Here is a 13,748-nt window from a genome sequence, read left to right as displayed (position 1 = left end):
GGCAGACTCAATATAAGAGAGTGACTGCACATCATCCCCAAATCAATTTCATTAACACCTTCTCGCGGTCAAAATTTGCGTAAAGGGTATTCCGCCCTTTTATTGTTGATCGAGACCCCTCTACATTGTGAGAATACACATAAATCGGCCATGGAATCCGATCCTTCCACGCCAGATCTTCCAGTCATATCTCCATTTGAAAAAGGATCGTTCTACGAACTTGTGTCAGACGGAAAACTGCGCGCCTATGAAATCAAGAGCTTTGGTCCTAATACCGCCACTATATATTACATCGAATCCAACGAGACCCTGTCAAAGAGCAAGTTCGACCTCCTGATCCACAAAGGAGACTCTAAGGGTGGAGAGGTTCTCGGTGTCGCAAAAAGACACATGCGTGGTTTCACTATCGGACTCGGCGACCCAGCCGGAGAGATTGAGGGAAAGCAAATTATTTGGGAGAAATTGGAGCGACCGGAGAAGTATAGCCACAAGGTATACCATTTCGATTTTGGAAAAGGGGAACAGAGGTCGACATACACATTTCGCAAAGCAACCGGCAGGACGGGGAGGCTGAAGAGCATGGAACTTCGTGTTGGAGGGGTTGATGAGGAGGATGGGAAACTAGTCGCGAAGTGGGTAGGAAGCAGCCGTTGGAATATGAAGAATGGCAGCTTGTTTGTTGCAGATACAGTGAAGAGGGAGCAAGACTCAAAGCAAAATGCATTGCGAGAGGGAGATGCCAATGATTTGGAGATGATTGTCTATTTGACTACATTTGCAATTATTGAGAGTCAGGTCAGGAGGAGCAAGGGTTGATCCTAGCGGGAAGACAGCGACAAAACATATACACCCGGCTGCTTTATGGGCATCTCACCGTTTCATTAGATTTTTGTACCTATACAATTTTCATTGCTCGAAATATAGAAAGTACCCGAGATTCAAATCCGACACGCTAATTTAATTGATCTTGCATTATTGCTTTAATATCAAATGAATTTCTTGAAGAGTCTTACTATTTGATGTTCTGGTACATACGACCATAGGGTGTGGAGAACAGGGCTTCCCGTCCGCTCAGCCGTACTTAAGCCACACGCCGGCAGGTTAGTAGTATGGTGGGTGACCACATGCGAATCCCTGCTGTTGTATGTTTTTGTTTACCCGTCTTCTTTTTGATTCGTTGGGGAAAGTACCTTTGCCGCCTAGCTGTGGCTTCCGTCTCTGGACCGAGCTCTAAACATCTGGCCTGCTTCATCCCCCACAAGGAGGCGAGGAGGCGGGGTGAGGCGAATCTTGACGGCCCCCAAACCTTTAAGAAGCGGGGTTCGCCATGGCGGAAGCAACGAAAGATTGTAGCTCTATTCAAATTATATGTTCAGTTGGAATAGTTACACTCAATCTCTTATAGTTCAAACTTGTAGCTCAAAACATCAGCAAACTTCGTGACGCATTGTAGTGAACCCCGGCGCCTCTTGAATATCCTTGTCTGACTGCAGCTCGCTTGGATGATGATAATCCAACTCAGTCAGCTGAAGTGGCTTCGTTGCGGCTTCAGATGCCAGCGCAATGATATATTGATCTTTGGATTCTGTGTGAGAATTTACGCTTTGCTTTCGACGAAAGATGATTAGCCAAGCAAAGAGCCCTATCAATGGTGGTGAAACACGCCCGGGCGTTAGTTAACGTAACCTGTAAGTGAGTGGAACACCCACCCGCGATCGCGTCCACCACGCGCACCCTACCATCTTCAACCATCCACTATGCCACCAAAATGCACTACTTCTGGCCAAAATCTGCCAATAATGATGGCATGATCCTAATTGCCATACAATATTTGAAAAAAAAAAAGAAAAAAACAATAAATTACCGTCTCTTTGTGAAGCAGCACGCCGATTCGATATCCTGATTAAACCGCTATGGCGTGCCCAGGGCTGGTTGTGTGCGATATGCTGGCGGACGTGTAGTTTGCGCGTTATAACTATCAGGAGTAAGAAGTGTTGGTGCTAGTTTGGATATAGGGGTCTGCCAGTGGCGACATATTTGGCGGCGAGGCCGGACTTCGTGGTGGATTTGTTGGCGGAGATGGTGGGGATTGTTAATTAAGGAGTTAACTTCATGTATTGGGTCGCATTTTGGGGACAGTTTGCAGGGTATGGTGGGTAGAATACAGGGTACTTGCGTTTTTACTTAGTCGGCTTTGGCTATTTGTTACATACCCGTATTCTTTGTTCAAAGCTTTGTTATAGAGGCCTCGACGCGCGGCTGGTCTCAGGCCGAGCGCGGATCGCCTTCGCGGGCCGATAACCTTGTCGTTCTTGAGCCGCGTTTCCCTGTCAGTGCTCTGTTCGCCGACAATAGATGTGGAACGACCTTCAGGGCACGATAGTGAAGATGGCCCAGTGAACAAGAGCAAAAACCATTCAATCTATCCCTCATCTGCATTATAGCATCTCGTCAAATATTCCCCTGACCAGAACCTACAAAGGCGACTTTTGCATGTCAGTTCCGGCCCTTCAGGAGATGGGATGAAGGGGCGCCCCGCTAAAGGCAAGCCGCCTACGACAAAGTCGTGGGCTCTAGGTCATTATGAAAATACATTATTTCGTATCCATTGTATATTTTTGTTTCTGCATTTAATGCTTACTATTGTGATTTATTTCAATGCAGGCCGGATCCTGGATAGCTCAAAGTTATTCTAGCTTTCTTTGTTCGGTTAGATTGTTGGAATATTATTAAATTTCGGGAACTGCTCGACTAGACTACTAGCAATCTATGGGAATGGCTGTGACAACCATTTGTTCACTACTAACTCCATCTGGGCCGCCACGGACTCTACTATACCCGGTTCCAAAATCGTGTCATGAAAAGCCCCGTCGGCTGTCTCGAAATCAACGTTCTTTGCTCCGACCAGTTCTTCCCAGCCACCCGAATCAAATGTTTCACGTGGTAAGCGGAGCCACCCTTGATCTGTTCTCAATTGTGTATGCGGCCCGTATTTTTTTAAGATCTCATCTGCTTCAAAGATGACATTCGGAAGTCGATCGTGGTCGCCATGGGCAGCCCAGATAACGAATATCCGTACCGGTTTCGCATTTACGAGAGAACTCATTGGACGAGGTGAATACCTCATCTTTGCACAAAACGACGAGACACTATGGCGTTTGCGATAGCCAGGTATCTCCATATCAGGTTGGCCTTCGTGATGGATCGGAGGGTAAAAGCCCATAATTTTGAACAATTCGACACATGGTTCGGGAATCTTGGTCGTGAGTGGGCGGCTAGCACCCATGTCAAGATTAATAACACCGAGAATATCTTTTCCTTGTTGACTCAGTTGGAATGCCACTTCGTAGGCGAGGATTGCTCCCATCGACCAACCACCAAGGATATAAGGTCCGTGTGCCTGAAGACTAAGTATCGTTCTCGCATAAATTGCGGCAGCTTCTTCCACCGACCATGTACTCTCTGACTTGGTCATGAAAAATGGTGACCCCAAAGAATACACTGCTATGTCGTTGGAGAATTTCGGAAGTGAGTTGTATGAAAATGCATATCCAGACCCTGGCGGGAGAAGAAATAGGGCAGGACAGCCTGGCTTTGGGGTGCCTTGAAGTAGAGCCGAGAAACATAGTTCGGGAGGCTCCTCTGTCATGGGTACACTGAAATTGAGAAGCTCCATTGGGTCTGAGATTGTGCTTAGGTGGTCGCTCAGTGTACCGACTCTCATTTGCGTGAAGAAAAGAGACGATGGAAGCGAGACACCTGTCTCCTTTTGCACTTGGTGGTTGATTGTGATTGATGTGATCGAATCAACCCCTAAATCCATTATGCGTGTTGTGTCATCGATTGCCATTCCTTTGTGTTGCTCGATTGCAGATAGTAGAGAGGCCACAATTTGTGATCCCAAGCTTCCTTCGTTGGTTCTTCGGTCGTGGTCAAGATTTTGAGAATTGCTGACGTGTAAACGCTGCTTGAAGACTAGCTCCTCAAGTCGCTTCTTCTGAATCTTTCCACTCATTGTTCGAGGAAAGGACTTTAGCCCTAAAGATTGCAGTGGTATAACTTCTGTTGGAACATATAGAGGCCCCATTCTTTCCCGAATCGTCGCTTTGAGTTGATATGCGGTGTTTGCGTCAACCTCACAGTTAATGACCACAACAGGAACCTCTCCAGCAATTTCATCTGGAGATCTCACAACCTGGGGCTCTAGAGCATAGAACTCAAGATCTTGGCATAAGACTGCTTCAATGGCTGACGGCTCGATATTTTCGCCGGCCCGTATGATTGTCTCTTTGAACCTTCCGACTAGGTAAAGCTGTCCATCATCCCCCATAAATGCCTTATCGCCAGTGCGAAACCACGTTTCCCCATTGTCCCCGATGTAAAACTGGTCATCATCAGGTAAGCTAAGGTATCCTGCAATCAGCGAGGGTCCGCAGAAATGCATCTGTCCCGCAGTTCCAGCTGGGACGGGCAATTTGCTGCCCTGAGCACATATTCGGATTTTCGCACCCGGAAATGGCTTCCCTAACAGAATATGTCCTGGAACGATAAGGTCGGAAACATTCCGTGCAATATTTGTACTGGCAAGTGTGCCTTCTGTCATGCCATATTGATTCTGGACTCCTGAAGCACCAAGATCTTCAAGACAGATTCTGACCGTCTCTTCACTGGGCGGAGCACCGGCGAGAATGACCCGACGCAATGAGGTGAGCTTTTTCTCGGGCATTCGTTGGGATAGGCTCAGAGCAAGTACCATTGTCGGAACTAGAGCAGTATATTGGCACTGTTCTTTGTGAATGGTCTCAGTCATCCTCTCGGGATTAAATCCTGATCCGGAAAATACAACCGTAATAGCATTTAAAAGGCAAGCCATGAGACATTGATGACCAAAAGCATGATTATTTGGCAAAGCGAGCGCAAACTTTTCGCCGGGTGACATTGCTTGATCACCTTGCTGCCAGCCAATTGCGACTGCGAGTGGAGAGGCGGAGGGTTCAAGAAAGCATCCCTTTGGAAGAGAAGTAGTACCACTGGTGAAGAAAAGCGATCGCTCCTGTGGCTTCAATGTGTTGATGATATGATGATCATCCTGACAATCCTCATTTGGCATTTGCATCAGGTCTTCAAATGATATCCAGCCAGTTCCAGAACCCTTGAAGTCGACAAGAATCTTGATGCAATTCAGGCCAGCTGTCAACTCCTCGATAGATGAACACAAATCGCCAGTGCCAGCAATTATTGCTATTTTTCTTGGCGAAGAGCCTGAGGCCGATATTGAAGTATTGAGCATGTGCCGAATCTCCCGGTCATAGGACAGGTTCTTAGGGTTGATTGGAACGTGAATGAGGCCAATGCGAAAAGCCGCCCATGTCGAAATCACGGACTCAGCACTGTTCCCTGCGAATGTGAAGATTATATCGCCTTCTTCAAAACCTTCGCGTCTGAGGCTATTCGAGAATATTTTGATGGCTCTCTCAACGTCGCCATGAGTCCATCTGAGATATGCATCCTTGTCTTCTCCCTTTTTAATGGACGAATTTGAGATACCGTACAAATCAGATGCCTGATGAGTGCAAATTAGAGCAAGTGCACTTTCGTACTTGTGGACATTTCGAAGCCACAGTTCATTGATTGTCAGATCATTTTTCGGAAGAGGAGAGCCAGTTAACTCGCTGGGCTGTATCATTTTAACACAATATAGTGAAATTCCCCGAGTTCAGAGCGACGAGGAGAAGCAGCAACGGAAATATGGCTTAGTAGTGAGGAAGCCGGAAGCCGGAACGCAACAGCATGTATTAAAGTATTGCGTTTCTTATGTCGAGGCTGGTTCGCCGTCATTCCCAATCAACCCCGTGCACGATGCCCTCGGACTAGTTAGTTCTAGTGGTTGCTCAAACTACGGAGTGGTGGCTTAAAAGTCCACATTACCACGGTAATTCCCGTCTTCCCCTTAAAGCTGCCGAGATCTGAACCTTGGAAGTGGAGAGTTAGGCACGCCACTTCTTCGTCAGGCCCACTTTTGATTTCGAAATCGAGATCGATCGGATCGTACCAAGATCTGTACGGAATAGGGTAGGAGGCGAAAGAGGTGACGAGTAGCCCCGGGAAGAACAACATTATTAACCTGATCTTCTCGTACTATTATAACTTCAAGTCTTGCTCGTCGTTCAATCAGTTCAAGTGTTTTACCACTGGCAACCAAGGTGCCAAGTTGTTCGAAAAATCCGCAATGCGCGAAAATTTTCCTCAGTCTGCCGCCGAGCTGAACTGTGGATACCTTCATAGAGACCCACGTGGACCCTATACGTTCCCCTTTGGCAGCACTGGTAGCTACCCACTATTTACAGTAGCCGTATTGGTCCTTAGTGTAATCTGCTGTATTGAAACCCGAAAATCTACTCACTAGACCATATTTGAGTTGAAAATCTTATATTTAACCTGCAAGTTATAACCTTGGAAGTAGAACGGTGGGTAACAAATTTCTATGGTGAAGGGAGGAAGAATATTGCTTGTGTTAGAGAATAGGTTTAGGGCTTATGGACTGAATAAAGAAATTAATTACCAGACAAAAAGGCAGTTCATTATGCACTTCAACATCCCAAGTCGCGTAAAATACCGGATACTGAAGCATTTCATGCATGCGATCAAAACAGCTCAATGAAGAGCTGTCGGATCTTCTCAGAATCCATATCCTTCAGTTTGGAAAGCTCAAATCGTTTCATCGCAACATATTGGTCCAAGATAGGACCCCCCTAGCACATCAGCAAGTCCAAATTCATCTTGCTCCAGAATTGATATTGCTTCTTCTACATTCTTCGGTAGAGGCTCTCCGGGAGAGACATCTTTGTTCGCGGGGTCCCTTATGTCAGGCCATAGCAAAGGCTCATTCCCAGCCAATCCGCAGAGACCAGCACCTATAATGAAGCCCAGAGTGAGATACATATTGCTCATTGCGTCGACATTGCGGATTTCCCAGCGACTGGGCTCAATCTTTCGGACTGGCGATTGTCGCGCTTCGGTACCCCAGCAGACGGTATTGCAACCGCCGACAAATGGTAAAAGTCGTTCGTAAGAAATGTCTTGCGATAGACAAAAGCTGCAAAGCGCGGGTAGACGCTTTAGAATTCCGGCAAGAAAATGTTCCTCCAAATCAGGGCGAGCGGGCTGCAATGACAGGTGGGTATGCTGTCCAGTAGCCAGGGACTCTGAAGTGACCGGTTTGGGCATCATGGTCACACTGTATCCATTCTGAGCAAAGACGTCCTTCAGGTAGCTATGCACAAGAATGAGTTGATCTACCGCCTCGACCGGTGGTTTTGGCCCCAAGGCGAACTCATATTGTCCTCGTTGACCCTCCGTATGAATGGCTTGAATGTCAACACCAAGGGCTTCGAGTTTCATGGCGCATTCTTCCACGTGTTGATAGACTGGGTCCCTTAGACCAGAAATAGCAAAAAGACCCCAGCCGTCACTGCAACGATCGATCGATCCAGTTGCCTGGTTAGACTTCATCACGACGAACTCCACCTCGAAGCCCACAAGGAAGTCTAGCCCCCAACTTTCGCGAGCCTGTCGCAAGACTTTCTTAAGGACATATCTTGGACAGAGATCTTGGCTGGGTGCGACACCTGGGACTGTATAGTCCAAAGCGCACATCACTTGTACACTTCTAGTGTTGATGGTGGGGTGGAGGGTCGACCAGTCTGGAGCTAGCCAATACTGTCCGTCGAGGGGGGTGAAAGGAGCCAGATTATTTGTGACAGAACAGCAGATCGCGAGCCCAGTTGCTTTGAGAGGCCCTCCCTTAGCTAGATGGGCAATGACTGTATCTATCAGCATGACTCGCCCCCGAAGGACACCCGAGTAGTCTTGCCACTGAAAGCGAATGAATCGAACATCAGGATGTTTCCTCTTATATTCATTGAGGATTGCTGTCGAATCAGGTCCGAAACCAGATGGTAGATTGAGTTGCATGATGCTGGCAAGGTAATTTGGATTCAAAGCTTCCCTAGATGCAGGAAGATGAAGTGTGCATGGCGTGTAAGAATTTCTATTGGCTTTTATTTGTCTATAATTATTTTTGTTTGGTGGGACCTCGCGCACCGATTACATTGTCCTTTGTATTCAAGACGAAAAGGAACAAAACACCCCGATGGTATATCCACAGTGGCTGTAACTAAAGCGGGTCTATTCCCGCTATAGGCCGCGGTAGTGCCCTGGTGGGTACAAAATGTACCCGAGAGATTTCTGCAAAATACCCAGGCAGACTGCAGATCCCGAAAGCCCCATGAACTATTGTCTTGGCTAATTTGTCAGCGTCTCGATAACTTTCCCCCAACTTTGATTTCAAAACCGCAGTGCGTGCAAAGAGAATTCGATCTGTGATAATTTTACAATTCTGTTTTTTTTTCTCTAAGATTGGGATCCTGGCTTCAACATGGCCCAAGAACAAGAGCCGCTGCTAGGGAGTAAAAAGCCCCATCAGAACCGAGTGGATATCACAAAACTCTTGGCTGGTTTGGTTGGTATGTAAAAAAGAATATGTTAACTCGCACGATGGCCAATTACTCATTTGACTTACTTATTTTGTCAAAGGTGTTTTCCTAGCCAGTGCCGATAAATCAATTCTTTTAGCAACACAAGGAGAGATTGCTTCATCGCTACAGTCCCCTTCTAGTGCACCACTGCTGCTAGTCTCATATAATCTGGGATTTTGTATTGCATTGCCTGTGGTACTGTTTTTTCGAGCCATGTATCCACCAAAATGACTTTAACTAATCAATTTCCCCAGTATGGATTCTTGAGCGACATATACGGTTGTCGATGGTTCCTGCTCTCAGCCTACGCTTTATTCTCCGTCGGGTGCCTTATATCGTAAGTGACAATGGTTCTTTTCCAAGGTTGATTGACACTGTATTTTGACAATTATATCTCTTAAACAGTGGGGTTGTCACATCACTTTGGCCATTCGTACTTGGTCGTTTTGTGACGGGGATTGGGGGTGCGGGCATGACTGATCTGCTGTCGGTTTTGATTAACGGTACCCATGACGTAATCTCACTGCTATTCACGAAAAAAGTACTAATTGTTATTATCAGAAGTTTTCGAAATCACCGAAGTGGCATCGGTGCGAAGCTATGTCATTGCTGCTGGTATTCTAGGGCAAGCATGCGGCGGCCCATTGGGCGGTCTCGTCACTGATATGGTAGGCTGGAGATGGTGAGTATAGTATTCCAGAACATAATTTTTCTTTGCTAAAGAATTGACTGACCTCCCTTCAAGGTCCTTGGTAGGCCAAGCTCCTATTGGCTTATTGTGCTTGGGTTTTGCTTATTTACAACTTCCCATTTCGATGAGAATTCTCGATCTCAAATCACCAATGAGCTTATGGAACTTCGATTGGTGTGGAATAGTCGCCTTTTTCTTGGCGATTACATCTTTCATCCTGGGTACCACTGATGGTAGCACATTTTTGTTCTCCTCGGGAAAGCCAGCAATGCTCATTGCTTCGTGTTTCTTTTTTGTTACCTTCGTAGGTATCGAGAAATTTGGTGCCAGGAACCCGATTATCCCTCCTTCTGTTGTTGCTTCTCCTGGTCTCGGAAACATCTTTTTTCGGACAAGTGGTCTATTTTGCAAGCATCAGCACGGTAAGCCTTATAATTCCTTCTTCGGGTTCCAGGGATGAGAGATCTAACATATGGACTATTGAATTCAGATCCTGAACAACTTGCCAGGATACTTATCTAAGATCAACCATCTTTCGAATTCATCAATTGCCCTACAGATTGGAATATCTGGTCTTGGCTTAATCCTTGGTTCTATAATTGCTGGAAAAATAATGCGCAAGTGAGTTCCATGATTCCCTCCGCGGAAGGTATTTCCTCTAATCATCATAGGACCGTGAAATATCGACATTTGTCTCTCATTGCGATACTACTTAGCTTTTCAGCCCAGTCAGTTATGATTGTGCGATGGCGAAACGGAATCCAAGGTTTAGAGATGCATTACTGTTTTCCTTGGGCCATGGGAAGCGGAATGCTCCTATCGGCACAATTCATTGCTCTAAGCATTTGGTCGCCCCAGGAGCAAATGGCGAGTGCCACCGCAGTTTATTATCTTTCTCAGCAGATTGGATTGATTATCGGGACTAGTGTCAGTACCGCAGCTCTACAACGGCTCTTTGGGTATCGCCTGGAGATGAATTTGGTTGATATTGTTGCGCCCGAGAAAACCAAGGTAGGACTCCCTTCGCCTTCTTCTGATTCGCTCTTCGATACTCATTCGGAAATACCCAGGTAATTGCTAAGCTTCTCGATGACTTTGGTTTCATTTCAAAGCTCTCTGAGACTCTTCGGGTGGCGGTGGAAATCAGCTTTATCGAGGCATATCGATTAATCCCCGGTGAGTCGAAGCTATATCATTTTTCTATGAAGAGGTTAATTTCTAACAAAACCAAGCTCTTTCCATCGTACTCACTATTATTCTTGCGACTTTGGTCTCCTTTTCGAAGGAAAAGTCCAATATTTAGACTCGTGGACACAAAAATCCTTCTCAGCCTGAGGGCAATGGCAAACTGAAGAGGGTCGCTCCCGATAATGCATTATGAGATATGTAGTGGAAGATTGAAAGCAAAAAATGATGCATGTATGCAAATAATATCAAGGACCTCGGGAAAAAGGGAGTGTAGGTAGCCAGGAAGCCAAGATATGAAAACCCTCCAGTCAGTGGATGCGTGGCTCGGAGTCCCCGGGGCTCCATACCTACCTCAACAATATGTCTAGAAAATTAAATTTCAAAACAGCCCTGGGGTGCATTCAAGTTATTGTCGAGTAAATACCTAGGTACATCATGCGTACTAGTACTAGGTATATTCTGGGAGTACCTGGGCTCCAACCCTGCTGGAGGGCTCATCCCCACTTCCGTGCCCAGGTGGCAGAAATACATAGTTTCCAAGGTTCGTCGTGAGGTTTGATTTTTTCAATGATGACCAATAATCCCTAGAAAACCACTAACAAACATTGGAAGAACACGTGCCATTAAGTCAGACAAATCACTATGTGGCAATATTCGGCATGCTCAGCAAAAAGTCAAGGGAGTCCAGCTCAAGACCAAGAGAGATACTTTCATCATTTGAAGGAAATGGCGCAATACTGGGATCAAATGGTCTGGTCCACCATTCGTCCGGAGATGCTCCAATGTCGAAAAAGCCGTGAGCTCGATTCTCTCTCTCAGGAATGGGACCGTCATGATATGATTTCGGGGATGATAGCATACTTGAAGTATCCCTCTGCGCAGCATTCGGGGGGGTTCTGAGAAAAAGATGGATGAGATGGCGGTGCAAACTGGGCGCAAAATCCAGCGACATGATTCTCTATGAGGGTGGCGTATCGAAGAGAAAAATCCATATCATCAATTCCAGATAGCTTCAATGCCGAAATGCAGCGATCCAAGGTGGTAAGTGATTTCTGGAGGTCGACATTCCGGCCACCAAGGCTGATCGCCTTCAAAAGAAAGATTGACGCCGAGGTAATGCATATCAGTGTCCGCAAAGGTGCATACCGGAGTTGTCTTTCATGATGCATTATAGTCGCAATCTCCAAAACTTTGCCACTGTCGGAAATAACGTCGTGAATAAATTTCTCATCTTGAGGGAGTATGCATGGCCCGATGCCTTCTGGGCCAAGATACCCAAATCGCCCAACTCCTTGTGCAAGTACTCGCTCAACTACAGCTTGAATGGAGAGAGCGCTGGTATAGGCTTTGAGATGGTGATATTCAATAAGAAGCAAAGAGCTCAGGGCGTCGGGGATAGCTATTGTAGATAGGTTAGCCATGAGCTTTTGGGACGCCCGCTCTCGTACACCTAGTAAACCTGCCTGGCGATTTTAAAGCAAATTGATCAAGCCAAGTAACCAACGAGGGTGCAAAATGCTGGAGTAGAATGCTGTAGTTTCCAGACATCAGCTGGCTTTTGACATATTGCGCAGATTGGAAGAACATTGCTGATGCTGTTTTTATGAGGCGAGTAAGCCCCACCCAAAGCTCCAAGTATGTTTCGAGTTGTGTGGACTGCTCAGCCGAGTGAACGTCCTGGGCCGATGCATAAGCCGGTGCGAACGATATAGTCTCTGGTAGTAGAGAGGAACAGCCCATTCGACACGCTATCTGAGTGACATATACGTATAACAGCGTTTTGGATCTGTTCATACGCAAAGTTTCCCTTGGATTTGGCGGAGTACTCGAACCAGGGAGCCCATCGGCAAAAATGCCGAGTTCATATGCTAGATTTACTGCCGCGCCAAGAAGCATCCATGACATGCGCTCTGATCGCTTTGCGGGTTCGAAAACGTCCTCCCGCCATCTTATCAGCGGTGGGTTAGTATCAGTCTGCAGCCTGTTCTGGCGGTCATAGCCAGGTGAAATGAGTTCTCCATCCCACCCATTTGTTTCAGGGGGAAAATGGACAGATCGTGGATGCCAATCAGATATAAGCATTAAGCTTTCAATTGTTCCAACAACTCGTGTTTTTGCGGTTGAATGTTTTTCTTGTCCGAACATCACACGTCGGATTAATACTTCGCAATGTTGCCATAGTCGGTCATGAATGAAGTGGCTTCGGGAGACGCCTCCAGCACCGGGTAAAACGAAGAATCGAGAGGAGATAGTGAGAAGCGTGCAGCAGAGCATTGGCTCTTCCGTGACTAGGCGTTCGTGGTTTTCATGGTTGAGTGAGTCGGGAGAGAGTATTGGTGAAAGTGGTGCTAGATGAAGGTAGAATCTGACTTGGTGAGCAAAAGCAGATACTAGTAGTAACTTCAGGTTCCAAGCCCTAGTACTCACAGATCTAAATACGTAACCGCCTCTTGTGCCGTGAACCACCCCTGCCGGACAAACCGACAACGATCCCACAAATCCAATATATCCTCACTTGGGTGAGATAATTCGGAAACTGACACCTGGCCGGCTTCTGAGTTGTGGCTCAGATTAGGGCCTAATGATTGAAGTATAGGCCTTGATTGGAGTACACGGTCTTCCTGGGTAGACTCTTCTGGTCGAGCGGCATCAAAAAGAACTTCCAACGCGTCACTTGGTCGAGCCAGAATAGACGACATCACCCGGTGAGATAAGTATTGTTCTCCGTTGTAGGAATTATCCAATCCCGGCCCATGATCCTCAAAATCACCACTGTCGACTTCTCGGTGGTCGGCATTGGCCGAGTCGGAAGCGTTCGGGCGTGATGCCAACTCGGGATACTCATCATTTGACTGCTGAGAAGTTCTATTGTGTTCCTTTGTCCATATGGGAGCCTCGCGATGCTTCCCCGACTTGCGCGTATTTTGGAAGACACATTCGCGATGCTCACGAACGCACTTCGCGCAAGGGGGCTTGTTTCCAAGAACGCAGCGGACTTTGCGCGTACGGCAGCCTACACAGGCTACATAACCGCGCTTGAATGGCCGATCAGAAGATTGGGGCGTAGTAGGGTGTAGCTCAGAAGACATCACTTAAGTCGAGCATGAATGTTCCAGCAGATCTCGGATAGTCGAGGGCATTCAGCGGGTAGATGCAGGAGGGTAGTAGCGGGCCAACGGAAAAGCGGAGACCGGCTCATTAGGGACTCTTGCTAACTGCTCGGTCTCATTGGACCGTTGACCGCTATTAGCCGAGTGATTTATTAAGCACTAGGATCAGTTTCACAGATATTTCATTGGTTGTTCCGTTCGGCTACTATCCCTATGCTTGTT

General features: G+C 46.8%; 7 protein-coding genes across 7 annotated transcripts; 3 read left to right on the top strand and 4 right to left on the bottom strand.

Annotated features, from left to right (window-relative positions):
* Positions 1-150: 150 nt before the first annotated feature.
* N7533_001574 (uncharacterized protein) lies at positions 151-816 on the top strand (the record flags this gene model as incomplete). The annotated part of the gene is made up of 1 exon (XM_057098224.1): positions 151-816. The coding sequence occupies one exon, from the start codon at positions 151-153 to the stop codon at positions 814-816; it is 666 nt and encodes a 221-aa protein (XP_056963360.1).
* Positions 817-1,427: 611 nt separating this feature from the next.
* Positions 1,428-1,752, bottom strand: N7533_001573 (uncharacterized protein; the record flags this gene model as incomplete). Its single annotated transcript, XM_057098223.1, has 2 exons — positions 1,428-1,585; positions 1,710-1,752. The coding sequence occupies 2 exons, from the start codon at positions 1,750-1,752 to the stop codon at positions 1,428-1,430; spliced, it is 201 nt and encodes a 66-aa protein (XP_056963359.1).
* A 1,015-nt stretch (positions 1,753-2,767) lies between these two features.
* Positions 2,768-5,686, bottom strand: N7533_001572 (acetyl-CoA synthetase-like protein; the record flags this gene model as incomplete). The annotated part of the gene is made up of 1 exon (XM_057098222.1): positions 2,768-5,686. One exon carries the CDS (start codon positions 5,684-5,686, stop codon positions 2,768-2,770), a length of 2,919 nt encoding a protein of 972 aa, XP_056963358.1.
* A 1,022-nt stretch (positions 5,687-6,708) lies between these two features.
* N7533_001571 (glutamine synthetase) lies at positions 6,709-7,974 on the bottom strand (the record flags this gene model as incomplete). Its single annotated transcript, XM_057098221.1, has 1 exon — positions 6,709-7,974. The coding sequence occupies one exon, from the start codon at positions 7,972-7,974 to the stop codon at positions 6,709-6,711; it is 1,266 nt and encodes a 421-aa protein (XP_056963357.1).
* A 463-nt stretch (positions 7,975-8,437) lies between these two features.
* On the top strand, positions 8,438-8,909 carry N7533_001570 (uncharacterized protein; the record flags this gene model as incomplete). The annotated part of the gene is made up of 3 exons (XM_057098220.1): positions 8,438-8,525; positions 8,792-8,874; positions 8,901-8,909. 3 exons carry the CDS (start codon positions 8,438-8,440, stop codon positions 8,907-8,909), a joined length of 180 nt encoding a protein of 59 aa, XP_056963356.1.
* Positions 8,910-10,026: 1,117 nt separating this feature from the next.
* On the top strand, positions 10,027-10,531 carry N7533_001569 (MFS general substrate transporter; the record flags this gene model as incomplete). The annotated part of the gene is made up of 3 exons (XM_057098219.1): positions 10,027-10,239; positions 10,299-10,404; positions 10,461-10,531. The coding sequence occupies 3 exons, from the start codon at positions 10,027-10,029 to the stop codon at positions 10,529-10,531; spliced, it is 390 nt and encodes a 129-aa protein (XP_056963355.1).
* A 715-nt stretch (positions 10,532-11,246) lies between these two features.
* On the bottom strand, positions 11,247-13,505 carry N7533_001568 (Zn(II)2Cys6 transcription factor domain-containing protein; the record flags this gene model as incomplete). Its single annotated transcript, XM_057098218.1, has 4 exons — positions 11,247-11,815; positions 11,865-12,131; positions 12,213-12,781; positions 12,844-13,505. The coding sequence occupies 4 exons, from the start codon at positions 13,503-13,505 to the stop codon at positions 11,247-11,249; spliced, it is 2,067 nt and encodes a 688-aa protein (XP_056963354.1).
* Between the last annotated feature and the right edge of the window lie 243 nt (positions 13,506-13,748).

The sequence above is a fragment of the Penicillium manginii genome (genome assembly GCF_028828005.1).
Source record: "Penicillium manginii strain IBT 31320 chromosome Unknown utg000002l:1.0-5564898.0:1.0-5567710.0, whole genome shotgun sequence".
NCBI lineage: Eukaryota > Fungi > Ascomycota > Eurotiomycetes > Eurotiales > Aspergillaceae > Penicillium > Penicillium manginii.
Note: the sequence above shows the minus strand (reverse complement) of the source record. Positions and strands in the feature narration are given on the sequence as shown.